The sequence below is a fragment of the Phyllostomus discolor genome, chromosome 4 (genome assembly GCF_004126475.2).
Source record: "Phyllostomus discolor isolate MPI-MPIP mPhyDis1 chromosome 4, mPhyDis1.pri.v3, whole genome shotgun sequence".
Taxonomy (NCBI): domain Eukaryota; kingdom Metazoa; phylum Chordata; class Mammalia; order Chiroptera; family Phyllostomidae; genus Phyllostomus; species Phyllostomus discolor.
The window spans coordinates 203,969,396-203,997,175 of NC_040906.2; the positions used below are offsets into that span (position 1 = coordinate 203,969,396).

The window sequence follows — 27,780 nt, forward strand, 5'->3', positions numbered from 1 at the left end:
TTTGTTTTGCTTAGAAAATGTAATAATAGCATAAAAATGTCGAAGGAAAACAATGCTTTACTCCTTTCTATTTCACTCTCTAGACTTGAAGTGGTGGCCTATAGAGACATTCTGCCCTGTAGCTTCTAGTAATGGTTATTGTTAGGGTCTGGCGTCCCTTCCCTTAAACTTGCTGGTTGGTGTCTCCCAGATGATCTCTATGGGAACAGCCTGATGTCTACCGTGGTCGACAGCTGCAACTGCTCAGACTCCAGCGACATCGAACTGAGTGATGACTGGGCTGCCAAGAAGTCTCCGAAAATCTCCCAAGCGAGCAAGTCACCCAAACTCCCACGGTAATCTTGCTTCTCAGGGTGTTTGCCTCTTTTCTGTGTCCCCGGGGGCGTACCTGTGCTGTGCCTGCGGCAGGATCCTCCTGAAACCGACACCAGGGGAGCACGGGACCGCACCCCCGCCTTCCGTCTGGAGGGCCAGCCCGCAGTGGTCACGGCTCTCCTTTCTCAGTTCTTCAGGCCAGGAAAAGACACCCAGTAGGAAGTCTGCTAAACTCCAGCATTTCTCTAGGGGTCATCTCTGATAGCGGGTGGCATGGGGTGGCCAGAGCTCCCTGCCTTACTTACTTTTTCTTCCAGTTTGAGAAAAATTAGAAAAAGGTTTTACAGTGTAAGTAATGTGTTAGAGAGAACGCCAAATTCAATGCCAATTAATGCTGTGACTGGGGAAAAAATAGTAAACCAAAGAAAACTTTAGGCCCTTGTAAAGGTTTGTTTTAAGGAACGGGGAAGAGCTCAGAGTAGGTGGAAGGGCTGTGGTGTCCCAGGTGAGAAGCATCGCCTTTCTCATCCTGGCTCCGCCCCCTGCCTCCCGCCCGCCCGCCCCCCCGACCCCCCCCGTGGGCCATGTGAATGGGCAAAGCCTGAAGTAGACCATGTCCTTGCCTGTAGAAGCTCATGACGGACCAGACCTTCACTAAGACCCCTTCTAGCTCTAAATCCCGTGATGCTGTGCAAGGCGCAAGTACAGCTGGCACACAGGTGCACAGCTGTCCGGATCGTATAAACGCAGAATTCACTCGGTGAGGCAGTGTGCTGAGCACCCAGCTGAAGTTAGTTAGCATTCCATCGTCCCAGACGGTTCCTGTGCCCTCCCATCTGGTACCCGGTCCCTGTTTTTTAAAGTATATTTTATTGATTATGCTATTACAGCTGTCCCACTTTTTTCTCCCCCTTATCCCCCTCCTTCCTGCACTCCCCCTTCCTCTACCATTTCCTGGTCCCCCCCACACACCACCTTAGTTCATGTCCATGGGTCGTACATATAAGTTCTTTGGCTTTTCATTTCCCATGCTATTCCTAACCTCCCCCTGTCAATTTTGTGCCTACCAATTATGCTTGTTATTCCCTGTACCTTTTCCCCTCATTCTCCCCCTCCCCACTGATAACCCTCCGTGTGGTCTCCATGTCTGTGATTCCTTCCTGTTCTAGTTGCTTAGTTTTTGTTTTTGTTTTTTAGGTTCAGTTGTTGATAGTTGTGAGTTTGTTGTCATTTTACTATTCATAGTTTTTGATTGTCTTCAGTTTCTTAGGTAAGTCCCTTTAACATTTCATATAATAATGGGTTGGTGATGATGATCTCCTTTAACCTGACCTTATCTGGGAAGCACTTCATCTGCCCTTCCATTCTAAATGATAGCTTTGCTGGAGAGAGTCATCTTGGATGGAGGTTCTTGATTTTCATGACTTCGAATACTTCTTTCCAGCCTCTTCTTGCTTGTAAGGTTTCTTTTGAGAAATCAGCTGACTGTCTCATAGGAACTCCTTTGTACATAACTCTTTCCTTTTCTCTTGCTGCTTTTAAGATTCTCGCCTATCTTTAGTCTTGGGTAGCTTAATTATGTGTCGTGGTATGTTTCTTCTTGGATCCAACTTCTTGAAAATCCTGAAAATCCTGGTACTCTCTGAAAATCCTGGATTTGCATGTCTAGTTCCTTCACCAGCTTGGGGAAATTTTCCTTCATTATTTGTTCAGATAAGTTTTCAGTTTCTTGCTCTTCCTCTTCTCCTTCTGGCATCTCTGTGATTCAAATTGTCTCAGGTTGCTCAGCCTCTCTTGGTTTTTTTAATTCTTTTTTCTTCATTCTGTTCTGGTGGGATGTTTATTTCTTCCTTCTGGTCCATATCAATGATTTGAGTCCTGGTTTTCTTCTCTTCACTTGGTTCCTTGTATATTTTTCTGTATTTCACTTTGTATAGCCTTCATTTCTTCCTTTATTTTGTGACCATAGTCAACCATTTCTGTGAGCATCCTGATTACCAATGTTTTGAACCCTGCATCTGATAAGTTGTCCATCTCCTCATCCCTTAGTCCTTTTTCCGGAGTTTTGATCTGTTCTTTCGTTCGGACCATATTTCTTTGTCTTGGCGCACCTGTTGCATTGTAAGAGGCGGAGCCTTGGGTATTCGCCAGGGCGGGGCGGTCCACATCACCATGTTGTGGCGCAGTCTAGGCAGTCTAGTTGAGTGTTTCATCCTTAACTTCTTGGTTGTCAGACTTCCATACAGTTCCATTTTCTGGCAGTTCTGGGTATTTTTTGTTTTTAAGTTGGTTTTTATCCTTCTTTTGGTTGTGTGAGGAAGCGAAGCGTGTCTGCCTACGCCTCCATGTTGGCCAGAACTCCTGATACCTGCTCTCTGGATTAATCACTGTTCTAACTTCTGTCACCATGGACTAGTGTTGCTTCCTCTTGATCTTCACATAAATGGAACCAAACAATATATACTCTTTTTTTTCTCAGTGTAATGATTTTGAGGTTTACTCATGCTGTTGTGTCTATCGGTAGTTTTCCCTTTTCTGTGCTACGAAATTCCAGTGTAGTGAATATACTACAGTTTGTTTATGCTGTTTCCAGTTCATGGATATTCGGTTGTTTACAGCCTTGGGCTGTGATGAATGGAACCACTGTGTACCTCCTTGTACGTGACTTTCTGTAGGCACGCGCAAACGTTCATCTCAGACATGTACTCGGAAGGGCAAGCTGCAGGGCACGGGGTAGGCACGTGCTTACCTTCAGCGGAAACTGTCAGTGTTCCCACGTGCCTGTGCAACGAGGGCTTGTGCCAAGTGCTTGTGAATCCCCACCAGCAGTGCGTGAGAGTGCCCGCTGCTCGCACGCTCACCTGCAGTGGTCACTTCTAAAAAGTGACGTGACCCATTTTAGTGGGTGTGCATGATGTCTCATTGTAGTTTAATCCTAATGTCGCCAGCGACTGGTGATGCCAAGAAGCTTTTTATGTCTTCATGGCCATTTGGGCATCTTCTTTTGTGCGGTGTCTGTTGAAGTCTTTGGCCCATTTGTTACAGAGTAGTTCTGCCTGTACTGAGTTGTAGGATTCTTTATTCCAGCTGTGACTCCTTTGTCAGGCATACACTACTACCACTTAGTCTAAAACGTACAAGAATTTCTTCTGTTCTGGTTAGTGCTTTTTGTGCTTTATGTAGGAAATCTGTGTCTACTGTGAGGTCATGAGGCATTCTAGAAGCTTTGTAGTTTTAGCTCTCACACTTAGGTCTCAGGTTAATGTTTGTGAATAGTGGGAGTTAGAGGTGAATGTTCGTTCTTTCCCGTATAGCTGTCCAGTGGCTACAGCGATCTGATTAATGTACTTTTTCATCTTTGTTCTAAGTTTGTTAAAGTTGCAAATGAAACTGAATGTTCCTACGCTCTGCAGGGTTCCATCTTTTCCTGGTATCAGTACTTAAGCAGAGAGGACATGTAACACACTGAGCAACTAGACCCTCCTCTCGCGAATGCCCATTTAAGGTTTCTGGATGTTGCTGTCCCCGTAATGAGTCCTCCTTCCTTCTGTCCTTCCCTGCGTTGAATCCCCCTCAGGCAGCGGGTGGGTTACTCTCCTCACACAGAGCTTTAACCAGCCCGGTCCCGGCCTCCGCTCCCCTGGGCATGCCAGATGCCTTATCAGGCCCAGCAGTGTTGTGAGGCTTAATGCCTTTCTTTCGTAGAAGGTCATCGACCTTACCATGTTCATTTTTGTAACACTCTCTTCGGGTTAGATTAAGTGCATATGTCCCCATGTTACAAACAAAGGACCTGAGGACCAAAGGCAAAGGATCAAGAAGCAGCAGAACTGATTCGATTTAAATATTGCAGACATGACATTCTAAGTGAGTCTGTTGAAATCCAAGTGCACTAGGATTACAAAGTCACTGTGGCCGTGAGGTGAGAAGTGACTCTTCCCGCCTGCCATTTCCTTATTACAAGTCAGTAGAGAGTGAGAGAGAGTTCATTCTCTGAGGCTCCATACAAATGAAGCACTTGATCTGATCTCACTGTATTTTAAAGTGTTATTCAGCATACATGCATGTCCTTCTTTTCTCCTGTTTATACAGCAACAACGGGCGGGAGGGACTTGGTTAAATTGAGGGGCCTGGCTCCTAAGAACGTGGCACCCATGGGTGACTCCTGGCAGAGGAAGGGGTGTGCCAGGAGTGCCTTCCCCGCTTTGGGCGCCTGACCCTCCTGCCTCGTCTCCACAGGATCAACATCGAGGCCCGGAAGTCTCCCAAGCTGTCCCGTGCTGCTCAGGAGATGTCCAGGTCCCCACGGTTGCCCATTCGAAAGCCCTCCGTCAGCTCTCCCGGCCTGACACGAAGAGAGTTCCCCTTTGAGGACATCACTCAGGTAGGGTCTGGGGTCTGGGTTCTGGGTTGGTCACGTGCACTGACGCGCCACGGTCCTGCTCCCTCTCCCCAGTGCGTGCTCAGGGGTGGCCGGACCCTTGCTACCCCCTCTCTGTGCCTGTCCCCGTGGCTCCAGACACTGGTGTAGATAACTGGAGCCTATTTGTCCTCCTTGGCACCCCTGCCTCCGGGCAGACCCGTTAACCTCTGTTCCACACCCCACAGACATGCTTGCAACCTCCTGTGTCTCGCCGCTCACCCCCCGTGTGGCGTAGCCGCCCCTGCCTCTTTTTGCCTTTATGCCTTTGCTCTGCCCGAGTCACGGGAAGCCCCCATGCTTCCAGACCTAGCTTCACCTCCTCCTCCGGGAAGGCGTCCTTCCCCGGCTCAGCCACAGTCACTCCGAAGCCTCTCATTCTCAGTGACTTCCTTGTATGCGAACACTTACCCCCCTTATCCTCCCCATCAGGGCACAGGGTCTTTGGGGAGCTGTGTCTCATTCAGCTTCGTGATCGCCCTCGCACACGCACGTGCGGGCATGGCTGGTACGGTGATAGCTGTTTACATTCTTTTGACGTCACCGACTGAGGAAACAGACCAGTGGGTGGTTTCAGGGTGGTGTCAGTGCAGCTGGTACTTCTGGGAGAAACGTCAAGGGTAAAAATGGACCCAGAGCCAGAGGCCCTCTGCAGTCCAGGGGCTCTGGGAACGGAGAGGTAAAGGTGAAGGAGCCCAAACCCATTATGGCCTTTTGAACCGACACACATGCACACAGGATACATCTGCTTCGCACTCCCGGCCTGAGAAGCACGGCTCGGGGGGCCTCCGTGTAAAAGCGGGTGCCTGGCATGCCGCAGTTCGCTTCTGGGGTTCAGAGGGATGGAGCGAAGTCGGGAATGTGTGTTTCCGCCTGTGAACACCTGTGGTTTTTTAAGCAGTGAGTGTTTATTTAATAGGAAATACGGAAATAGTGATGTTTCTTTTCCTTTTTTCCTCCCACAGCACAACTATCTTGCTCAGGTTACGTCTAATATCTGGGGAACCAAATTTAAGATCGTGGGCCTGGCCCCTTTCCTGCCGACCAACCTTGGTGCAGGTGAGACCACACCCGGCTCTTCGTCTGCTGTCCCGGTGGAAGCTCAGACTGAGAAAACAGTTTCAACCCTTGGGGGCCTAGAGTAGAAAGTGAGGAGCTCCCTGACACCAAAAGGTTAACATGCGTCTTTCCTGCAAACTTTGACCCCGGCCACTGTGACTTCAACAAAAAGTAGAATAATGACTCAAATTGGGTTTTTTTTTTTTTGCCAGTAGTGCTTTCATTTTTAAAAAATGTCACCCCAGCTTATAAAAACATGACAGAAATAGCCAAAATATCTATCGGAGTTCTTGGAGGTTTCTGGCTATTGCACATAAAAATTGACAGGCAACTTCATCCTGATTTTAACCTCCTGTGGAACTTAAATTCACATTCATTATTTTTTAACTTATTTTGTCTCCTCCAAATATTTTAGTTGCAACCTGGGTTGTTTTTTTTTTTTTCTTAAATATCCCTGTCACTCAAGTGAATCCAGGTCACGTGGGAGCTCCCGATAAACCTCTGTACTGAGTACGGAACTGAAAGGGAGGCCGTGGAGCACCCAGCCCTGAAGAAAGGCAGCATTTCATTCCCGCCCGACCCACGTCACCCCTTCGCTCGTGGCCGCTCCCCAGCAGCTCCGGGGTGGCCCCAGATCGCCCCGAGCCGGCAGTCTGGTTACCACAACCAGACTGTTTTCACTAGATTGTCCTTCTGGTTTACAAATGAGTTGGGGGTTTTTTTGTTTTTTTTTTTTTTTAATATATCTGTCATGTCCCAGCTCATTACCAAAAAGACCGTATAGGTTTGTTGACATTTCGAGTGCGTGGTTCAACAGACAAACCCTTGGCCAAGCGGCTGGGCCAGACTGGGAATTCGGTGCCCCTGAACCCAGACCGGGGCTGGGGTGGCCGGGCGCACCCAGGAGAGGAGGTGGGGAGCGTCTCCCAGCCCCGCCGTGCCTGTGCACGCCGGTGCCCTCCAGGCAGGGAAACTGCCGCTGCTTCCTCCCGCTGGGGTCCTCCTGTCTCCGCTGACTGTGCCTCCTCCTCCCGCCAGTGATCTACAAAACCAGCCTCCTGCACCTCCAGCCGCGGCAGATGACCATTTATCTCCCAGAGGTTCGAAAGGTTTCCATGGACTTCGTGAACTTGCCTGTCTTCAACCCGAATGTGTTCAGCGAAGATGAGGATGACTTACCAGGTGTGTTCACACGCGTTCCCTGGTTCGTCAGGAGCCTCCTCTTGGTGGGTGGTGACAGGACAGAGTGGTTGGTGCTTCACGGCCTCTTTGGGAGCTTCCCAAGAGAAAGTCTGAAAAGGGCAGGGAGAGACCAGAGAGGCAGGCCACTCCAGACGGGTAGGCGGCGGCCTCAGTGAGCACGGACTGACGGGGCTCATTCGGGCGGCTGTGAGACTGGTCGGTTTCTGCACCCGCAGCCAGAACCTGGGAAGTGTGCGTGGAGCCCCTACCTGGGATCGGTCATGTACACCACCCGGATAGTCCCAAAGCCACACACTTCTGTCCCAAGGCTGTGTCCTTACAGTAGCTTCTAGGAGCGGGAAGGGCAAAGAGAAGGCACGTCCCGGGGTCCGGGGTGGGGAGCCTCTAGCTCCCCGGGCCCAGCCCTCAGGTCAGCGGGTAGTGGTCTCCTCTCCGGGACAGCCTCCAACGGGATGATAGTGTGGCAGCCTGCGCCTGCTGCCTCTGTGTGGGGAAGGCGTGACTTCCCTCTCAGTGAGGCTGCGGATGTGGAGGCACGACACCGGAGAAAGGTCAGGTGCCGGCAGTCGCTGGGGGAGGAGGGAAGCGACCAGAGCATGGACTGAGGTGGCCGCGTGCCTCCCGTTCACAGAGCACTCGCACCCTCTGTTCCGCCCGCACGGCAGTCCTAGCCGCGTGCAGGCACAGCGACGTCGGGGGCTGCCAGGACCCGATCGCATCCGAACCGTGCCCAGCCTTGTTGGCCCTGGGCTGGCCCTCGTCCTTGAGTCCCTGCTCGGAACAGGGCATCGCTTGAATGATCCGTGGTTCCCACGGAGCCCAGTGTCTCCGGGCCGAAAACCTGTGCATTGAAACACCTCCCAGCGTGGAGTACATGTCTCAGTGTATAGAAGCCTGGTCTGAGTTAAAGGTAAAATCGGGCACACGTTTTTAAAGTCCCAGGCTAATTTTGATGAACAGATTAGAATGATTTCTAATTGGTCTGCCAGTTGCTTGTGTGTAACTGTTCTCAAGGAAGGCCGCCTCCAGTGTCACAAATACTGGAGAGACCCCTCCACTCTCACCCCGGCCCGGCTCTGAGGCGCCCTGGCTTCTGGGCCAGAGGAGCGCTGCGTTCTCCTTTGCCTGAGGGCCCGTGGTCCTTGCATGGGACAGGGAGGGACCCGCACCCCCTTTAGGCTCTGAGCCTGGGGAAGTGGCTTCCCGCCTCTCGGCCCTTCTCTCACTTGGCAGATCATTACCCGTCAGGTGACCTGCCCTGTGCTTCCTGACAGGAGCCCTCATAGGTGGAGCCCGTGCTCTAGACTCCCGCAGTCCTACTGTGAGAGGCTTGCAAGCACAGAAACCCGCAGCGGGGCGGAGCCCCACCCACCTGAGCTTTAGGGCCGGGCCCCTGCTGTTCCGGCACCTTGGATGTGGAGGTCTCTCTTACGTGGTCCCCTGCAAGCCCGCCTTGCTCTCGGATGCTCTGCTCTTCTTGTCTGTGGTCCCGGGGACAGGAGGCGACACTTTGCCTCAGGACTTACACTTAACGCTGGCAACCCGGCAAAGAGACTGTCCTTTAGCAGGGACGGCGCCTGCCGTCCCGGGGAGAGAATGCCAAGAAGAGGGGTCTGAACGGGGACGCTAGAGAACTTGAGACAGGGCCCAGACCCGTGCGGCCAGGTGGGGGCGCATCTCACCAGTGGACCGGGGTGAAGGGGGCATCTCTTGCAGGCCCCGAGGGTGGGCTCAGCTTTTGATGAACCAGTGGGCCTCATTCTGTAGTTCTGGTGAAAGGTCGTCCAGCCTTTATAATTACTCTGTTAAATCCTACTTCCTGCTTAGTACCGGTTGCCACACAGTACTCGGAGAGGCCCAGGCGAGCAAGTTGCTTGATGGGCACTGTAGCCAGGGCGGTGCAGAATAGGGGCTCTGGGCACTTGCCAGTGTGTGCAGGTCATGGCTCAAGTACGTGCCAGGGTCCTGCCACACGCAGACAAAATGTGTTCACAGGGTTTCGTTCAGTGTGGCTTCTCCTTACATACCGTTTGCAATGCTGAAAACAGATGAACTGGGAAATAAGCTTTCCCCTAGTCTTCAGATTTGCTAGGGATTCTTTTCATTGGTTTCTTCACTCCATTTCATGTGGTTCTGTTTATAGGAACTTAATTTACGTAGGGTTCTCAGATAGAGGTGTGCGGTCCGCTGCAGTCACGTCCTGTCCTAGTCCTGCAGTGACCAGTCCATTACCGTGGAAAAACCTACCTGGAGTAGCATGAGTGAAAACCGTCTTTAGACAATCAAGTGCCTGCCACATTTGAGCACACGGCACCAAACCGAGAAGGCTCGGGTGTGTTCATTGGAAAGCCCTGACATGCCCTTAGCTGAGGAGCCGCTGGCAGGTTGCCCTGCAGGACCCACCAGGTAGTTGCATGGGTGCCCTTTCAGGAACACCGGAGGAGCCTTATGTAACTTGTGTGACAGTCCAGCTCTCCCCAAGCAAAGGCGTCTCCATCGATAGCAATGTCACTTTGCATGCCAAAGACCGGATGAGTTGAGAGGTGTTTCTTACTCAGACCCGGTTCCGTGGCACGATTTTGAAAGCAGCTTGTCTCTCTCCCTTCCAGTGACGGGAGCGTCCGGCGTGCCCGAGAACAACCCTCCCTGTACCGTGAACATCCCCATCGCGCCCATCCACAGCTCCGCGCAGGCCATGTCCCCCACGCAGAGCATCGGCCTGGTGCAGTCCCTGCTGGCCAATCAGAACGTGCAGCTGGACGTCCTGACCAATCAGACCACCACCGTGGGCGCAGCTGAGCATGGAAGCGAGAATGCCAACCAGTACCCGGTCTCCAGCCGCTACCCCAGCCCCGGGCAGGTGATCTTCGGTGGGGTGGAGGTGAGCCGGATGACCCCAAGCGCCCCCCAGCTGCCCCTGCCGCCACCCATGCAGGGGGCGGCCCCGCTGCCAGTGGTGGAGCTGGGAGACCGCGAGCACGAGCACCTGCAGAAGCCAGCCAAGGCGCTGCGGCCCACGCAGCTGACTGCCGAGGGGGATGCCGTGGTATTCGGCGCCCCCCAGGAGGTCCAGGTGGCCAAGCTGAACCCCCCGCCGCCCTACCCAGGTACCATCCCCGCTGCCCCCACCACGGCAGCGCCGCCGCCCCCGCAGGCCCCTGTGGACGTGTGCTTGAAGAAGGGCGACTTCCCGCTGTACCCCACCGCGGTGCACTACCAGCCGCCCCTGGGCTACGAGAGGATCACCACCTTCGACAGCAGCGGCAACGTGGAGGAGGTGTGCCGGCCCCGGACACGGATGCTGTGCTCCCAGAATACCTACACGCTCCCCGGCCCCGGCAGCTCGGCCACCTTGAGGCTCACCGCCACGGAGAAGAAGGCGCCCCAGCCCTGCACCAGTGCCACCCTGAACCGCCTGACGGTCCCGCGTTACTCCATCCCCGCCGGAGACCCGCCCCCGTATCCTGACCTGGCCGTTCCGCTTGTGGCGGGCCGGGTGGCGGCGGCACAGCGGCTGGACAGCGGCCTCATCCACGCCACGCTGCGCAGGAATAACCGCGACGTGGTGCTCAGGGCCGCGGCTCCGGCCGAGCCCCTGCGGGCCCTGCCGCAGCACCTGCCCCCGCAGCACCCGGCCAAGCCCAAGGGCGCGGCGCAGTTCCCCGCGCGGCCCCAGGCCGCCCTCTACACCTGCAGCCAGTGCAGCGGCGGGGGTGCGGCGGGGCGGCCCGAGCAGGGCCCGGGGGCCGCCCACGCGGCCGGCGCCCCCCCGCTGGCCTCGCAGCCGCAGCCGCCCTACAGCCTCCTGAGCCCGCCCGAGGGCGCCCGCGAGCGCACCGGCTGCGCCCACTCGGCCTTCGCCGAGGACGAGGCGCTCGCCCACCTCCTGCCGGCGGAGAAGCCCCCGAGGCACCCTGCGCTGCCCGACGCCGCCGCGGCCGTGAAACGGCCGCCCCCTTACCACTGGGACACTGTGCTGGGGGAGGACGTGTGGGTGCCTCAGGAAAGGACAGGACAGTCTGGAGTGTCCAACCTGCTGAAACTGTCCCCTCTGGTGGTAGGTCAGGGCCAGCACCTGGACGTGTCCCGAGTGCCCTTTGTCTCCCCCAAGTCTCCCACCAGTCCTACTGCCACTTTCCAGACAGGCTATGGGGTGGGGGTGCCCTATCCGGGAAGCTACACCAGCCCTCCTTTGCCAGGAGTGCAGGCCCCCTGCTCCCCGAAAGGCACCCTGTCTCCGGCACAGTTTGTGCAGCAGGAGCCCGCGATGGTCCTGCAGCCGGCCTACCCGCCCAGCCTGGCCTACTGCACCTTGCCGCCCATGTATCCTGGAAGCAGCGCGTGCTCGAGTTTACAGCTGCCGTCCATCGCCTTGCACCCCTGGAGTCCCTATGGCGCGTGCCCGCCCGTGCAGAACCCCCAGGGCACTCTCCCCGCCAAGGCACACCTGCTTGTGGAGAAGCCCCTCGTGTCCCCACCGTCCTCTGACCTCCAGGGCCACCTGGGGGCAGAGGTGATGGTGGAGACCACTGACAACTTCCAGGAGGTCCTCTCCCTGACGGAAAGCCCGGTTCCCCAGCGGACGGAGAAGTTCGGAAAGAAGAACCGGAAGCGCCTGGACGGCCGGGCAGAGGAAGGAAACGTCCAGGCCATCACCGAGGGCAAGGTGAAGAAGGAGGCTCGGGCCCTGAGTGACTTCAACTCCCTGATCTCCAGCCCCCGCCTGGGGAGAGAGAAGAAGAAGGTGAAGAGTCAGAAAGACCAGCTGAAGTCGAAGAAGCTGAATAAGACGAACGAGTTCCAGGACAGCTCGGAGAGCGAGCCCGAGCTGTTCATCAGCGGGGACGAGCTCATGAACCAGAGCCAGGGCGGCAAGAAGGGCTGGAAGAGCAAGAGGAGCCTGCGGGCGGCCAGCGAGCTGGAGGAGTTCAAGTGCCGCAAAGCCAGCGAGCGCGAGGACGGGCGGCTGGGCAGCCAGGGCTTCGTGTACGTCATGGCCAACAAGCAGCCCCTCTGGAACGAAGCCACCCAGGTGTACCAGCTGGACTTCGGCGGGCGCGTGACCCAAGAGTCGGCCAAGAACTTCCAGATCGAGCTGGAGGGGCGGCAGGTAAGGGGGCCTGGGGCCTGGCCGGGATAGGGCCTTCCTGGCCTTCAGCAGGTCTCTGTGGGCTTTTCAAACCGCGTGAGGGATCTCGGTGCTTTGGCCCTTGAGGAGCGTTTTCCAAAGGCCACCTGGGAAATGTGGAAAACAGCTGGTCCTCTCAGATGGGGCCAGGCTAACTGGGGGTGCCTGGGGCGTGAACTCCTGCCCCGCTTCCGCCCCTCTAAGTTGTATCCGTAGTCACCGGCTGCCTCGCTGTGCTGGTGAACGTGTTCCAGCTGAGCCACGGGGTAGGGCTCAGTTATGTTCCTTTTTTATTGTGCAGCTTTCCCCTGGACGTAATAATCACCCAGGTGCTTGCTTCTGCGTGTGTTTATTGTTAAGTCATTCCCTGGTTCTGGGGCAGCGTGCAAACCTCCTCTTGGTGCAGTTGAACACCGTGGGTGGTGTGCCAGCTCTTCCTGCCCCACCCGCCGCTCCCCGTGGCGCTGCCGCAGAGCTGTGTCCCTGGGACGGCCGTCTGCCCGTCCCGGGAACTCCCTGCACCTCTCATACTCAAGTCTCGTTTCCATTAATCCACACAACAAGTATTTACTGAGTGCCTGCTCTGTGCTTGGCAATCTTCTGAGCCAGGAATTGGCAGGCTGGCCCGCAGGCTGGGCTGCTGCTGCTGCTTTCTATCCAGTCTGTTGCGGCACAGCCACGCCCATCCACTCACACATCCTCTGCGGCTGCTTTCGCCCCAGGGCAGCAGAGTTAAGCATTTGCGCTGACCCTGGCCTGTGGCTCAGCTGGCTGGAGCATCGCCCTGCACAGCAAAAGGCTGCTGGTTGGATTCCAGGTCGGGGCACACGATTAGGTTGCGGGTTTGATCCCTAGTTGGGGCATGTACGGCAGGCACCCGATTAATGCTTCTCCCTCACATCAGTGTTTCTCTCTCTCTTCTTCCCTTCTTCTCTTTCTGTCTAAAAATCACTTAAACATTTTTTTTAAAGATCACAAACAAGTTTGTATACGTAGCATGCTGTCACAGTTGCGTGGTGGGCCCTGTGCGTCCTGAAGGGACGGGGCGAGCGGGCTCGGGGGGCGAGCGCAGCGGGAAGGGGGTGCGCTGGGTTCCCTCTCTCAGCAGCAGCATTTGGCAGTGACAGTGGGCATTTCTCCTAAGCCTCTTTCGTCTATAGATTCTTTTTTTTCCCTTTCTCCTGTCTTTTTCCCTGCGAGGAAACCAGTTCATTGACCGGGGGAGCGTCTCCCGCCCTGAATTGTACTCATTGCCTTCCCCGCTGTGTGGTGGAACATGGTTTCTGTCCCTTGGTTTCTGGCAAACTCGTCATCAGGTGCAGAAGCCCGCCACGGTCACTTTGTTGGCAGAAGTGCCGCCCAGACTGTGCTGCCTGCCTCCGCCGGGGCCATGCAGACCTGCTCGCCCTGTCCCGCCTCGTCTTCCTTTAACGCCTTTGCCTCAATCCCCCCCCCCCCCCCCCCCCAGGTGATGCAGTTTGGGAGGATCGACGGCAACGCCTACATCCTGGACTTCCAGTACCCCTTCTCAGCCGTGCAGGCCTTCGCGGTGGCCCTGGCCAACGTCACTCAGCGCCTCAAGTGAAGACACGGCTCCCGGGGCAGCCGGAGGCAGAGGACCCTTTTCGGAGAGGTCCGGTCTGGATGCTGCAGGAGCCGCATGGGGCGCGGGTGCTGGGGTGGGGGGGGACCAGAAGACGAGAGCCAACTGGAAAACTCCGTCAGGCCCAGGGGAGGGCACTGACCTTTAGCGTTGTCATTTCTTTAGGCTTTTATTATTCCTTACTGTCTTTCTTCTTTCTTTTTAATCAAGCAAAACAGAATACAGGAGCGTGGTGTGTAGAAGCAGAGGGGCCAGGCACCTGGTGTTCTTTTAGAAATGTGATTGCTCGTGGTCACGCCCCCCACCGGGTTAGCTTATGCCAGCTGCGGGCCAGGGCCCCCGGCCCCGAGGAGGACAGACTGCCTTATGTAGCCTGCTGTTCTTTCAGATGCAAGGAGTGTGCGTTCTTTTCCTTCTCTGCAACATCCCTAGTGTAAAAAAAACAAAAAAAAAAACAAAACCAAAAAAAAACCAACAAAAAACAACAAAAAAACTTAAAAAAAAAAAACACAACCAAAAATTCTAAAGGTACAGGTTCTCTTGGGGGCTAACATTTAATTCACGCATATTAGGTCATTCCCCCAGAGGTGACTTGGCTAATGAAAGGTATCTTGGCAAATGCACTGTTTGACTAATAAGAGTAGGCTTTGCATGGGGGTGCTGCTACCAGGCGGGAACACGATGCTCCCCTGAGGGTGCGGGGGAGGGTGGTGGGTGAGAACGAACCCCCTGCGCGCGCACAAGGGCTATGCTCCTCTGCGGAGGGTGTTTACACTGAAGATGCCACTAGTTTTATAGCATGTCCCAGCCCCGCAGGTCTGGTCCGTCCGTCCGTCTGGTGGGAGGAGCAGGGGACCCACGTGGACCCGTCCCAGCGTGCAGGTGCGGGGCAGCAGCTGTCTCGGTGAGAGCCACGGCCAGTCGCTGGGGCCCGCTCGCTGAGAAGTAGCGTTTGCCTCTCTTCCCTCCTGTCGCTGGGTCTGGAAACGTGGTGTAGACATCGTCCTTCCCACCGGACCGCACTGTCCCGCACTTCTGACAACGCTGACGGTGCCACTCTGGAAGCTCTCCTTTCCTCTTCTCGGCTACATTGAAGTTCAGTTGACCAGAAATGTTTCCAGCAGGTTAGAAATGTCAGCAAAAAATCTTCAGCGCTTGCCAGGGTATGGAGAAGGAGACGCAGGAAACTCTTGCACAGCGGGCCCGCGGTCTTCCCTGGGAGAAAGGTGCTTGGTGGCGGCGTGGACCCTCCGCTAAGGAGGCGCGCCGCGGGGACAGCAAGGTGGAGACTGCAGCGTTTGTGGTGGTCGGCTGACTGCTGTTTGTGCATTGCAAAAAATCTGAGAGGTTCTCCTTCCCGCCTCACCTCGTCCTCAGGGGACACCGTGGGCCGCGTCCGGCCCTGGTGCCACGACCCAGTTCGTTGTTCTCAGTCGTTCAGTGTGGTGTCGTCTAGCACAGGAGCACAGGCGCTGCCCGGGGTTTGGGTTTTGTGTGAAAACACAGAAGTGGAGCATACTACAGAAAACCATTTCAGAAAATTCTTCTTTCTAATTCCCTACTTTGACTTTAACATATTTTTTAAATTTTTTTAAATATCTTTTTAATTCCCTGTTTTGGTTTACAAATTAGAGGAGAAACCGTTTCATTCCTTCCCCAGAGCAGCCTGCCACCCGTCACCCGCCGCTCTCCCCAGCCCCCACAGAAACACAGCGGAGGGTTTAAATAGGACGACGACGTCGTCCGGCTGGGGCCAGAGCTTCCCATCTTATAGTTCAAAGTAGTGGACCTGATTCCTGGTGGGTAAATTCTTCCAAAGAGAATGTAGTGATGCGTTCAGATTTAGATCATTCTTTTATGTGAGTTTTTGTAGTTTGAAATGATGTTTCAGTGGTTACTATTAGTTGTGCAATATGATTATAGCCTATTTCTAAAATAATTTAAATGCAATTCTGTTTTACTGTCCGAGAGAAAATGATTTATCTTGCTTTAATAGTGTTCTTAGGGATTTCTTTGTTACTATGTACTGGTCAGTTATGCCCATGCTATTATTTATTTAGGAAAATAGTTTGCTTGTAATGATTTGCTGGGTAGCAGTATATTTTGCTGTAAGAAATAAAGAAGATACAATAGGGCCTTTTGGGGGGGTGGGTTTTTTTGTGGGTTTTCTTTTTCTGGACTGTTTATAATCTTTTGTAATTGGGAATTTTTTTCTGGGTTTTTTGGGTTTTTTTTTTTTTTTCATTTTGTATTTTGCTTTTTTTGTGGTATTGATTATATATAAAGGAGATTTCTTTGAGATAATATATCCTAAAATATTTTCCCTACTTTTGAATATTTTTAATTAAAAATAAAAGGTGATAGGAAATGAGAGAAGACTTATTAGAATGAGACTAGCAAGAGAAGGAATTACTAGTGATGTTTCAGTTTCTAAAATTCTAACTGGGCCCTGGCTGGTATTGCTCAGTGGATTGAGTGCTGGCCTGCGGACCAGAAGGTTGCCAGTTCGATTCCCAGTCAGGGCACATGCCAGGGTTGCAGGCCAGGTCCCCAGTAGGGGGCGCATAAGAAACTACCACGCATTAATGTTTCTCCCCCTCTCTCCTTCCCTTCCCCTCTCTCTAAAAATAAATTTAAAAAAAAAATCTTAAAAACAAAAAAAAACACACAAAAAAAACAAAAAATAAAATAAAAAAAAATACATAAATTTAAATAAATAAAATTCTGATTAGTTTTTGAGATATAAAAATCATGAAAGGGGATACTTTTTAGAACTTCATAAGAGCAAATATAGGAGGAAATCCTTGGAATTCGTGCTACTACAAATACATGTGAGAAGAAAACATGAGTGTATGTAACAGCTACTAAACTTACTCAGTTCTCACCCACTGCCCAGCAAGCATCCCCTCCGCATGGAGACAGAGGCCTCCATCTTGGATGCTTTGCACACTCAAGTGAGCGCCGCCCTGGCCCACCCCGCCCCGCCCCGCCCCGGGGAGCAGGTAATTTCAGATGTGACGGTGATGCCTTTGCTTATTTTAAAAATTGTTTTCAGTCTCAATTTGTCAAACACTACTAAAGTCAGTACTTTCAGCAGCAGAATTCTACATGCTTTATGTTGATTAGCAGCAGTTTATGAGTATTAAAAAGCCTCATTGAATCCCTACACTTAAAAATATTAGCCCAGTAAACAGTCAACTACGTGAAAACTCCATGACTTTTTGAGGGAAGCAGCATATTAACCAACACAGAAACCGATTTGAAACTTGTTTTAATTGTAACTTTATGGAACCAAAGGCACAGATTTGTAGACACGTCCTCCACCGACTGACTGACCTGAAAAAAACCGGTGAAGAGGAAGCAGAAATGTCTCAGCTCCAATGGCAGTACCGTTCAGGGCCGTGAAGGTTAGCCTTCTCCATCCGTGGCCACCGTGCCCTTGTCGCGTGTCCCACGAGGACGCGCAGGCACGTGCACATCGGTCCTGCCGTCAGAGCGGACAGCCAGGAGACGCTGGATGGGGCCCGCCCCGCCGCAGAGTTGGAGGGCGGCTGTGGGCCTCCGTCTGTCCGTCTGCGAGACAGAGGGGCAGCCCGGCCAGTGTCCCCACTCCTGTCCGGTTCCTCCCTCCACTGTGCACACGCAGGAGGTATGTCTGAAGCCCTGGCCCTTCCAGAGAGAAGTGTTCCTTTTCCTGTGTTAGTGAGCTTTCTACTGAGTGTAAGTCGGGGCATTTACAATAACATCTTGAGAAGATTCACCTCTAGAAAAATGCATCTGGAATTGTGTCTGTTTTCATAAAATTACACAAAAGCACCAGTTCCGGCTAAGTCAGAGGAGCCTCCCCACAGGTGCACCCTGCTCAGTGGCCGCCCTTGGGAACAGCCCTGAAAAAAGTCACCACCTGCCCCAGAGAGCACAGAGCGGGTTGAGGACAGACGGAGGAGTGTGGGCGGAGGCCGCCTGGGACGCCCGGGTGTGCGCTGGGGCGCCGGGCTGCCTCCACGTGGAGGGCCTGGGGAGGAGCCGAGTGTCCCGGTGCGGGCCATCGTCACTGGGCCAGGTCCACAGTTGTGAACAAAGTTGAGACAAATGGTGTCAAAAACGTCGTTTGAGTTCTTGAGATTTTGTACTGGAACACCACTCAAAACTTCATCATTTGTGTATTTTCTATCTCCGACTGATGAAACTCTGAAGGGTTGTAGCTTATTTGATTTCATTTCTTTGGCTTTGTGCAATTTTCTTGTAACTTTACTTGTACCTGTATTTTCTGTTCACGAGTTCTTTCAAAGGGGAGGGGTGGGGTTCTGAGATCTTGTTTACTGTAGATAAAATGTTTTCTTTGGTGTTGTGGGAAAGCATGGGCTATGCGTTTGACTGAAAAAGGCACTACATTGTGTACCAAGGGGGTATTGGTTTTGCGTTTGTTCATGAATGCATTATTTGGGTACCGTAAATTTGGATGTAATTGCTGAGTTTCTCACTACTGGCCGTTTCTTTCTCCTTGTTTTGTTTTGGGTTTTTTTTTTTTTTTTTTTTAACAACTGCGAGTGCACAGCGCAGGGCACGGCCCGGACCAGCCAGACCACCAGCCCGTTCTCGTCCGACCGCGGGGACGGCGCGCTGCCCGCTCGTGCCGGCTTGTTCTCAGTCCGTCAGCCCCACATCCTGCCCCGTGTTCCTTTCCCCGCAAGATCTATTGAGGTGCCCGGTTGCATTCTGATGAGCTCAGCCCGAATTGCCTCTCTTCTTACGTACGTTGTGTGTCAGACTGTGCAGGAGATGTTCTAGAAGGCATTCATGGTTTGCATTTAACATGGTGCGGTTTGTCCAAGTTCTTTTCTGTCTTTATTATTGAAATGGATCAATCTTATTTTTCTTGATGATTTGAAATTGTAAGAATTGTCCAGCTATTGCTTAATAAAATTTTGCATATCAAAAACAAATCCGATTGCTCGTGTGCTGAAATCACTGGTCCCCATTGGTATGACACCCCCCCCACCCCCCCCACCCCCGTTGCCTCTTGGATCCCTGGGTCACTGCCAGTAGCCGACACCCTGAAATTCTTCTTATCATTGCTGCTCTCTTCGGGAGGTCAGGGGTCAGGCTCTCTCACTGATGAGTTGGTTTGAGCTCACGTTTGTTTTTTCGTTTTTCGTGCTTTTGAAAGAGGACCACCCATGCAGGATGCAGCTGTGCCAGCCCCTACAAAATCAGAGGTGCCGAACACACTGACACCTTCTTTGCTACTTTGTAGCACACTTACTGAACCTGGGTCTGTAAGTGTTAATACAGCTGTTAGTTGTTGTTATTACCCGTGAGTCTTAGTGCCCCACCTCACACTGCCCGCTGCCCGGGGAGGGAGTCAGGCTGGGGGTCCCAGGAGGCCCCTCGGGAAACACTGGGCCTCGTGCACCTCCACAGAACCACCCCCTGGCTTTGCTCAGAGGTGACAAAGGACACGCAGTCACTCAGCTTTAGGAGACGACTACAAACCACTGTCAACGCTCAAATTCTAAGCATGCATTAAGTTTTAAAATAATCACAGGACTATAAATCTGTGCTTTCAGTAGTATAGCAGTCACGCGAGGCTACCTGACCTGAATTTTGTGTAAGAATCAAAGCATCTCTTGTGAAAGTTTGTGAACTTCAAGTCATTATTCGTTATATCTTTATCACTTAACCCAGGTAGTGAGTAAACCTGGTGGAAAGTACATCCCCACTCTTCCCCCTCCCCCCAAAAAGCCAGGGACCAGCACCTTCACAGCAGGCTGGGGCTGGGTCTCTGCTAAGGAGCCATGCCTAGGGTCACTGTCCCCACCAGCCCCGTGGTCGGCGTTGGGGTCGTTCACCCGGTTCGAGTCGGCATCTCCAGAAGAGATTTGTGTCTGAAGCCCTGGGCAGAAAGCCTAGCAAATCCCTTTCCTTCTACAAACTTACTTTGAAAAGGATGCGGGCTCTTCGTATTCTAGTGTTCAGTATTCTTTCCCTGGTAGCGTTCGGAGAATCTGTTCAGCTCTCGTACCCTCGCCCCAGAAACTCACTGCAGGGGAGAGGTGACTGCCTCGCGGGGCCGCATCGCAGTTCTCCCGAGCACACCACCAGATCTCCAGGCTCCGATACGTAGGGGGTGCCTTTTGCCTTCCTTTCCTTGCAGGAGAAAGTGGAAGCATGGAGACACCGAAGTGATCTCTGGATCCCACAGACCAAAAAAACTATCTGAAATAGAATCCAGGATTTCTGGGCCACATTAATGAGCAGACCCGGTTTATTCCCAGCTTCTCACTCCGGTGTTGCATAATGATATTTGCCTGTAAGGAGCTGGGAGCTCACCCTTAGTCATCTTCCGAGAAAGGCAGCACCAAGGTGGGCTGCCCCTGTGGGCAGCGGGGGAGCTCACCCTCCGTGCAGCCGAGAGCCCTGGTTCTTGAATGGCCAAAAGGAGGAGCATGTGGCTCCCAGTCCGTTACCCAGGTGCCACCAAGGAGCAGGTCTGCAGATTTGTTTCTCCGCATATCTTAGAAACAGTTGCCCAACTCACTCAGGACTGAAACCATCCACGTGAACAATGGACTCATTTCCTAAATTTGCTTAAAGCTGCTGTTAGAAAGGCCCTGGCTGGCGTAGCTCAGTGGATTGAGCGCGGGCTACAAACCAAAGTGTCGCAGGTTCGATTCCCAGTCAGGGCACATGCCTGGGTTGCAGGCCATGACCCCCAGCAACTGCACATTGATGTTTATTTCTCTCTCTTTTTCTCCCTCTCTCTCTTTCTCCCTCCCGCTCCTCTCTGAAAATAGATAAATAAAATTCTTTAATAATAATAAAAAAGCAGTGGTTATAATCCATTACATAAAAAGACTGAAACCATCCATGTGAACAATGGACTCATTTCCTAAATCTGCTTAAAGCTCCTGTCCGAATGACGCTTCCAACACAGAAGCTGCGGCAGCGTGGAGCCGCAGGACCCCAGCGGGAAGCTGGGTGTCAACTAAGGGAAATAGTTGCACCTCATCCCTGATGCTCTCCTTGTCCGGGGCTCCCTACTCTTGTTCTGTCCAGGCCCTTTCTGAGCCCATTTTCACCACGTGTGCAACCATAGCTCCCTCGCCCCCCGAGAAGGTGAAGGGCGGGTCGGGGCCTTGGATGATAAAGGCTGGCGCATGGCAGTGTCTCAAACTGCTGATCAAGTTGGCTCAGTTACACCAACTACCTTCCCCCACCTTCAGCCGCTAGCCCTTCTGCAAAAGGCGGAAACCTAGGACAGTCACCCCTGACACCACTTCCCGCTGCGTGCAGGGAACCGAGGGTCGCCGCGTCTCCTTTCAGTTCGGCCTCAGCTCATTCAAACGGCCCGTGGCCCCTCCTTCCCCACGAGCACTCTGCACTTCTGCCGCCCCAGGTGCCTACCACCGCGCAGGTCTGTGTGGCCCACCTGCCAAGTCCCGCACCTCAACCCTCTCGCAGGTGCAGTCCCCGTTGTTAAAGGGGAACTCCTTGAACCCCTGCTCTTACCCAGCTGGCGGGACAGAAACCTGGGCTCCACCGCCGCTCTGTCTCTTCTGTCCCTCGTCTGTCCCTGGTAACGGGCAAGCAGCTGGGGATCACAGTGCCTGAGACGCAAGTGCATTAAGTCCTGGAAGGGAGGGTGGCTTCCGGTCGGTCACTGGCTCCTGCTCCTGAGCCCCCCCCCCCCCCCCCCCCCCCGCCCCGAGTGCTGCGTGTCCCACCTCCCTCCAGTATCCCCTCCCATGTGACTGTAGGAGGCTCTTCAGTCCCGAGATCCTGAGCGACGAAAAGTTCCTTTTGTTTCTAATCCTGAGAGGAAAACCTGCCGGGAAGAGACCGCCTCTGTCCATGCCCTTCGAACGGCCACCCCCGCTGACGCACCGAGTGCTTCCTTCCATGGCCCGGGGTCCCTCCCCCTCCCGTAGGCCACCCCCCAGTGGGTCTCCCCTGGCTGCCAGGGCTGCTCTCCCACGGGAGGAGCTGGCACCCTTTCTCTTTTCCAGCACCCAACCTCCAGTGGGTGCTGAACTCCTGGGAGGCGGAGGCAGGGTGAATGTGACAGACTTTCAAGGGGATCACCCCTAGCAAACGCTCAGACCAGACTGCACCAGCTGCTGGGGAAGGTCGTGTTCCAAGGACTGCCAGGCTCCTGGAGTGGAGCGGGCACACAGTGGGTCCCCTTGCTCACTGGCCCAGGAGCTGGCAAGTGGCCAGGGCAGGGAGGGCTGACTCCTCCTTCCCAGGCACCCCCCCCCCCCGCAGCAGCCCCACCCTCCCAGGTAGCGACAGCCACACGAGCATAGGGCGCTGGTGCCAACCCAGCATCCCCTTTCTTCATGTCATTTTCACCGTGTGGCTCTCCAGATGCTGCCTGAAAAACATGGTTTTTCTTTCTAGAATAAAGGACTGGTAAACTTGGGTTGGACAAAAATAATTTCTATACACCAGCCAGAGACGAGTGCATTTGCATCACGAGACTTTCACAGGGAGCCTGGTGCTCCTTTTTCCCCTCAGTATGCCGCAGAGACACAGCTAAAAATCTAATTAGCTAAAGTCACGTAAATGGTGCAGTACGAGGCTGCCTGGGTTACGTGTAGCATCCTCCTGCCAAAACAGGGGTAAAAATGACCCCCAGCAACCCAACCCCATACTGAAAGCAAGTGCGGCGACCCCGTGGGAAAGTGCCTCTCGATGTCGAAAGCCCCTCCTCACGGGCCCTTTGTGGGGCGGCCTGGTCCCGGCGTGGAGGTGGGGAGCCGTGAGAGAGAACACCCCACGTGACGACGGCGCCCCGAGCCAGGCAGTGTTGAGAGAGAGCCGGGAGCACATCCCGGAGCCGCCGAAGGGGGCTCCTGTGGAGCCTCATCAGTGACGGAGCAGGCACTGTCCCCCGGGAGTGGGAGCCCGCGTCTGGTCATAGAAACGCTGTCCAGGGAGACGGCTGCCCCGCAGCGCCCAGGGCCAGGCCGCAGAGCTGGCCTGGACATGGGCTCTCGGCCTTTCTGCTTGCAGGCAGCTCCCCAGGAGGGACACCCTGCGCCAAAGTCAAAGCCGTGACCTGGCTTCTCGGAAGGGAACAGATACAGTTGAGTCAAAATCGAGAGAAGGGAAACGTCTCTCGGGGACTGCTGACGGGTCACCAGAGAGCCTGGGCGGCCAGCCAGCAGACCCCCCTGGGCCGGGGGGGCCCCGGACATCGCTGACACGGTAGTTGGAAGGGGCTCTGGTCACAGGGAAGAACTGGAGAGGACCATATCCCCAGAGTTTCCCACGCCAACCACCTCCCTGAGGGAAGGAAAGAGTCTGATCTTCCTACCTCCCCCAGGGGCAGGGCAGAGAGCCGTTCGAGAGAAGAGAGAGAGGCCTGGCCCCGCCGCCCTGCACAGAGTCCAGGCCTCCTTCCCCGCCACCCCCGGCCCAGGCCCGGCCCCGACACCTTAGCCCCTGCTCAGACCTAGCGCCTGGCCATACCCGGTGTCTCCAGTGGGAGGCACTCTGCCCATCCATCTCTGGAACCCAGGGATGCAGGGTGCAGTCAAGTTGTCAGGTTTGGGGCATGCACACCCAGCCATTCTTCTTGGAAGCAATTTAGATTTTATTAAAAACTTCTCGGGTACATCTCCGTAACAAGCATCATGCTAAACGCAGTTAACCTGCCGCGGCGCCTCGCAGGGCGGTGGGGTTCTAACGGAGACCGGACTGGCATGGGAAGAAAGCCCTGGGGAGAGAAAGGCCGGGCCACTCTTCGGAGGAGTGGTGGCAGTACCACACTGACAGCATGAGAAGGGTTCTAGACCAGCGAGAAGGCCTCGTGGGATCGGGCAGTGGCCGGGACGTTGCGGAGAGGCAGCCGGGGGCTGTTGCAGGATTCCTGCTCAGGAAGCCGGGAGCTCAGCCAGCTCATCCCGCATCTGTCGCCAGAACTTCGGGACCTCCGTAGGCCGCTCAGCTCGGGGCTTCCTCTCGCTCCACTGAAAAATGAAGAGGTTGCACTAAGTACCTCCCAAAGGCACACTCTGCATTTCCTGGCAACTGTGCACACTGATTAAAGTTAAAGCGGGTGTACTGTGGGATTTTCCAGAAGCTTCCGTGTGCCAACGTGCCGTGCATGATGCGTACCAAGGGGAAGAAATCACTGAACACTAAAGCAGGTCCATCTCCTCCCTCTCCTGCTGGGTTAAAAAAGCTCGTCTGCTCTGCTTCGCTCGCGTAGACAGGAGGCCCTCGCTGGAGTCCGAGGGGTGCGCGCGGAGAGCGGAGGGGGGAGGTTGTGTTGTTTCCACGTTGCACTTCTCACAAAGCAGAGCTGACTGAAGTGGCATTGAGCTCTTGGCCCCTGCAGCCAACCAAGGGGCAAACATTCAGCTTGTTGAATTCGCAGTTCGCGCTCATGCAAGTGCAGTCTCGCCCGAGACAGCCGAGGCTGAGGGCAGACTCGGTCTGACCCAGCTCATCTTCTGTGCCTGGTCAACCCAGAGCGGGTCCTGCCGCCCGTTTAATTGATTGGGGACCCCGGGCACCATCTTTTATTCTGATTAGAGAAGAAGAGAGCCAGCGAGGGTCTACGAAGAGCTCATCTGGGTGAAGCCAGTGGGTGACCCCAGAGGCCACGCCGAGGCCTGCGCTCCCCGCGGGAAGTTCACATCCGGGAATTGGATCCTGAGCAGGACTCCACCTGGCTGGGTAGGCCGTCGGCAAAAGTCAGGGTCTCTTCTGAACGCTTGCGAAAGCCTTGCCATTGCAATTGCCAAAAATAAGGAGCCAGAGGCTGAGAATGTTCATCTGGCCTGAAAGTCGGATAACAAAGAGTGTCCTCTGGGAGCTCCTGAAAGCCGGCAGCCACCTCGGGACGCCCAAAGGCAGAAGAACATCCGCCGCCCACCTGGGGGTCGCCCTTGAAGGGGGACCGGGCCTCCCTGGGGTGGTTTCCAAGCCTCTGGGACCCCTCCCTGGGAAAGGCTCAGTGCTGGCAGCCCTGTGAAAGGTACCACTAGCATGATGATGCTACATTGCGCCCATTCCGGGCGTGGGGGGACAACCCAGGGTTCAGGGTGGCCTCAGGATGACCTGGAGTTGCCTTTTGCTTTCTTTTGTTGGCAATAAAGGGAGACCAGCCAAACAAAGACTAGCAGAGGCTACTTAATTCAGAGGCTGCTGTAGCAAGAGAGTGCCCCTCCCCACCACACCGCTTGGGTTGGGCAGAGTCTCAAAGGTAGGCAGAGGAGGGGGGAGCTTCTCAGTGGGGGACACGGAGGGCCCAGCTGTGCCCTGATGGGGGGGGGCGCTGTGGGCAAGGAAGCTGGAGGCAGCTGATTAGAAGCGGGGCAGCCCTGGGATCGGTTAGGGGTGTGGGTCTGGCTTTCTTCCGTTGGTTCTGAGTTGGAAGTGGGACAGATATTGGGGAAGCTGTCGATTTTTAATCAAATCCGGCCATTTGAGGCCAGTTGTTACAAGAGGGTATTGTTTGACTTCCTGGATTGTTGGAAGACATGGCAGTCTGACCCCCCCACCCCGTAAGCCTGACTGAGGCTGGCATCCTGGGCCGGTTACAGCCGATTGTAGGTCGGAGTTGTCACATGTGGTCTGGCCACTGTCCTTGTGCGTACTCGGTCTCGCAGCTTAAATAAGCCAATTTCCCGTTTTCCTGAATTCTGTCATCATACGAATGAAACCAACCTACCCCCATGAACAATAAATTAAGTGACACCGGTAAGACTGTCTTACAATTGCACAATGACACCTTTAAATGCACAGGAAGAAACCAATGCCCCCCAGAACACGTGCCTCCCGCCCCAGTTTCTGCTTCGACTTTGCAGACACGCCAAGGGCGTGCCGAACTGCGCATGCTCCGAGGTAACCGCACCGGGGAGACGCGCCGGGAGCCGCTGGAAGTGACGGGAGGAAGATAATTAGGAAATACTCTGTAGATCATGTCCCAGTTACAATCACATTCTCCTCCCGCAAACCTCATTTTCATTTCACTGCCGTCGTGTGCCCCTAAGGACCGCAGAAACAGTCCCTGCAGCTCGCGGCGTGTCCTTGAAAGCGTCGCATTTTCTGCGGCGCAGCGGGCACAGCGCCTCGCGCCACCGACAGAGGCTGGTGCGGGGAAAGGCGCTCAGCCCCCGCAGGGCTGCGCGGTCAGTTACCAAGTCGTGGGCTTTGGAAATGTTTGAATGAGAATTCTCCCACCTCTAAGTAATAATACCACCTCGAGGAGGAACATGGGCTGAGTCCCGGGGGGGGGGGGGGGGGGGGGCTGGGGGTCCCCATCTCTGACAGAGCTTAGCAGCACACGCTGTCAGAAGTTCTCTGCTGGTCCAGTCACCGGGCGTGCAAGACCCTGCAAGCTGAGCTCACTGCAGAAGGCGGGAAGAAGGAGGATATGCAAATGCAACCTCACCCCAGCTCTGACTCCTCTGCCCTCCCCCCGGGGGGGCGGAGGGGACGTAACTCACCCTGTGTGGGCCCCACTGCCCTACACACGTGATGATCCCACCTCAGCCCACGCAGCGCTGTCTGGCGTGGGCACCGTCTTCCCCTGCCCGCGTCCTGCAAACTACTTCCAGCAGAGGGCGGAACGCCCTGGCACGCTGGTGATGTTTAACGACCAGCTCTCCGGGAACACACCAAACCCCAAACGCATAACTCCACACACGTAGGCATTATCAGTCACAGTGGCGTGAGGGTGTGCAGCACACAACGTCAAACAATATGACCCACACGGCTGTTGACTAGGACCCAGTGTTTTGTTGGGCTTTGCGCAGCGTGTGTATCCATCGCCAGCCAGTGGCTGCCGTTGACAAGTGGGCGTAGTTCCGACACCAACGGTGGTTGAAATTTATGTGTAGGAGCAAAACGGAAGTCAAACAACAACGATGTGTTCAGTGAAACGTCAGAACTCCACCCGCACGTGAGTGGTGTGAGCGATTTCTTCACTACATTGGATCACAGTTTTGAATGGGAGAAAATTTCCTCATATTTTGGTTCTTTTCACAATGTCGTGGTATACTTTTCCATTGAAACTGCATTATTAGCTCTGGCTGGCATAGCTCAGTGGATTGAGTGCGGGCTGCGAACCAAAGTGTCACAGGTTCGATTCCCAGTCAGGGCACATGCCTGGGTTGCGGGCCATGGCCTCCAGCAACCGCACATTGATGTTTCTCTCTCTCTTTCTCCCTCCTTTCCCTCTCTAAAAATAAATAAATAAAATCTTTTTAAAAAAGTTCTTCAGCTGTTTTCAGCAATCATTAAAAAAAAAAAAGAAACTGCATTATTATTAACATTGCCTCCGTCACTTCCTTATCTAGAGTCTAGACGTGAACCGAGAGACAAAGCTAAATCAGCCCCCGGGGACAGCGTCTGCTGACTTCCACGGTGGGAATAGTCCCGCCAGAGCCGGTTCCAAGAAACCCACGCAATGTCACTGGAGGGGGAGCTGGAAAGGCATTCTCAGGAAGCAGCAACCTAGTGTTTAATAATGACTGTGTTTAACAATCCACTCTCAAGATTTCTGCAACGTTAACCACCGGCTGTCACGAGCCCGCACGCTGACCGGCGCATCCCTGGCCTCGTGGGTGTTTCGGAACCAGAACAGCCCAGGCTCAGGCCGCCCGCGGGGCGGGGAGGGGTTTTAGCGTGGGCCGGCTGAGCGCCTCGCCCAGGTCCCTCGGCTGCCGGGCTCAGCACACAGATGTTTTTGTCATTTTCCCACTCATTCAGCGAATTTTGAAAGACTGCCTATACTACTTGCCAATCACTTAGGTCAGCGATGTTCAACGGTGTTCGTCTCGTGGCACACATAAAACCAATTACCAAAATCCTGCGGCGGCACACCAAAAAATATGGTTTGGGCCAATCTGACAAAAAACAGATGTCATTTTGACTCATTCACGCCAGACGGCTATTGTTGTGTTGGCTGCTGCCCTCTCTTTTTATTTGACATCTGTGGGAAAAGGGGGAGGTCCGTGCCCCTGACTAAAGAGCGAGGTACTGCATGTCTTAAAAATTCTTGTGGCAAACTGGCCGGAACTCTCGGAGGTAGAT

The 27,780-nt window shown here is 54.3% G+C and overlaps 1 protein-coding gene across 2 annotated transcripts in view; it reads left to right on the plus strand.

The window, feature by feature from the left end:
* The window catches only part of TULP4 (TUB like protein 4), a 179,338-nt gene extending 163,494 nt beyond the window's left edge, over positions 1–15,844 (plus strand). For both annotated transcript variants that reach the window (XM_028508755.2, XM_036024938.1), the window contains exons 10-15: positions 191–335; positions 4,555–4,699; positions 5,701–5,794; positions 6,833–6,976; positions 9,607–12,107; positions 13,594–15,844. In XM_028508755.2, coding sequence (XP_028364556.1) covers positions 191–335; positions 4,555–4,699; positions 5,701–5,794; positions 6,833–6,976; positions 9,607–12,107; positions 13,594–13,710 — 3,146 coding nt within the window. In that variant the 3' untranslated portion in view covers positions 13,711–15,844. The remainder of the gene's footprint in view (positions 1–190; positions 336–4,554; positions 4,700–5,700; positions 5,795–6,832; positions 6,977–9,606; positions 12,108–13,593) is intronic.
* Positions 15,845–27,780: the final 11,936 nt, after the last annotated feature.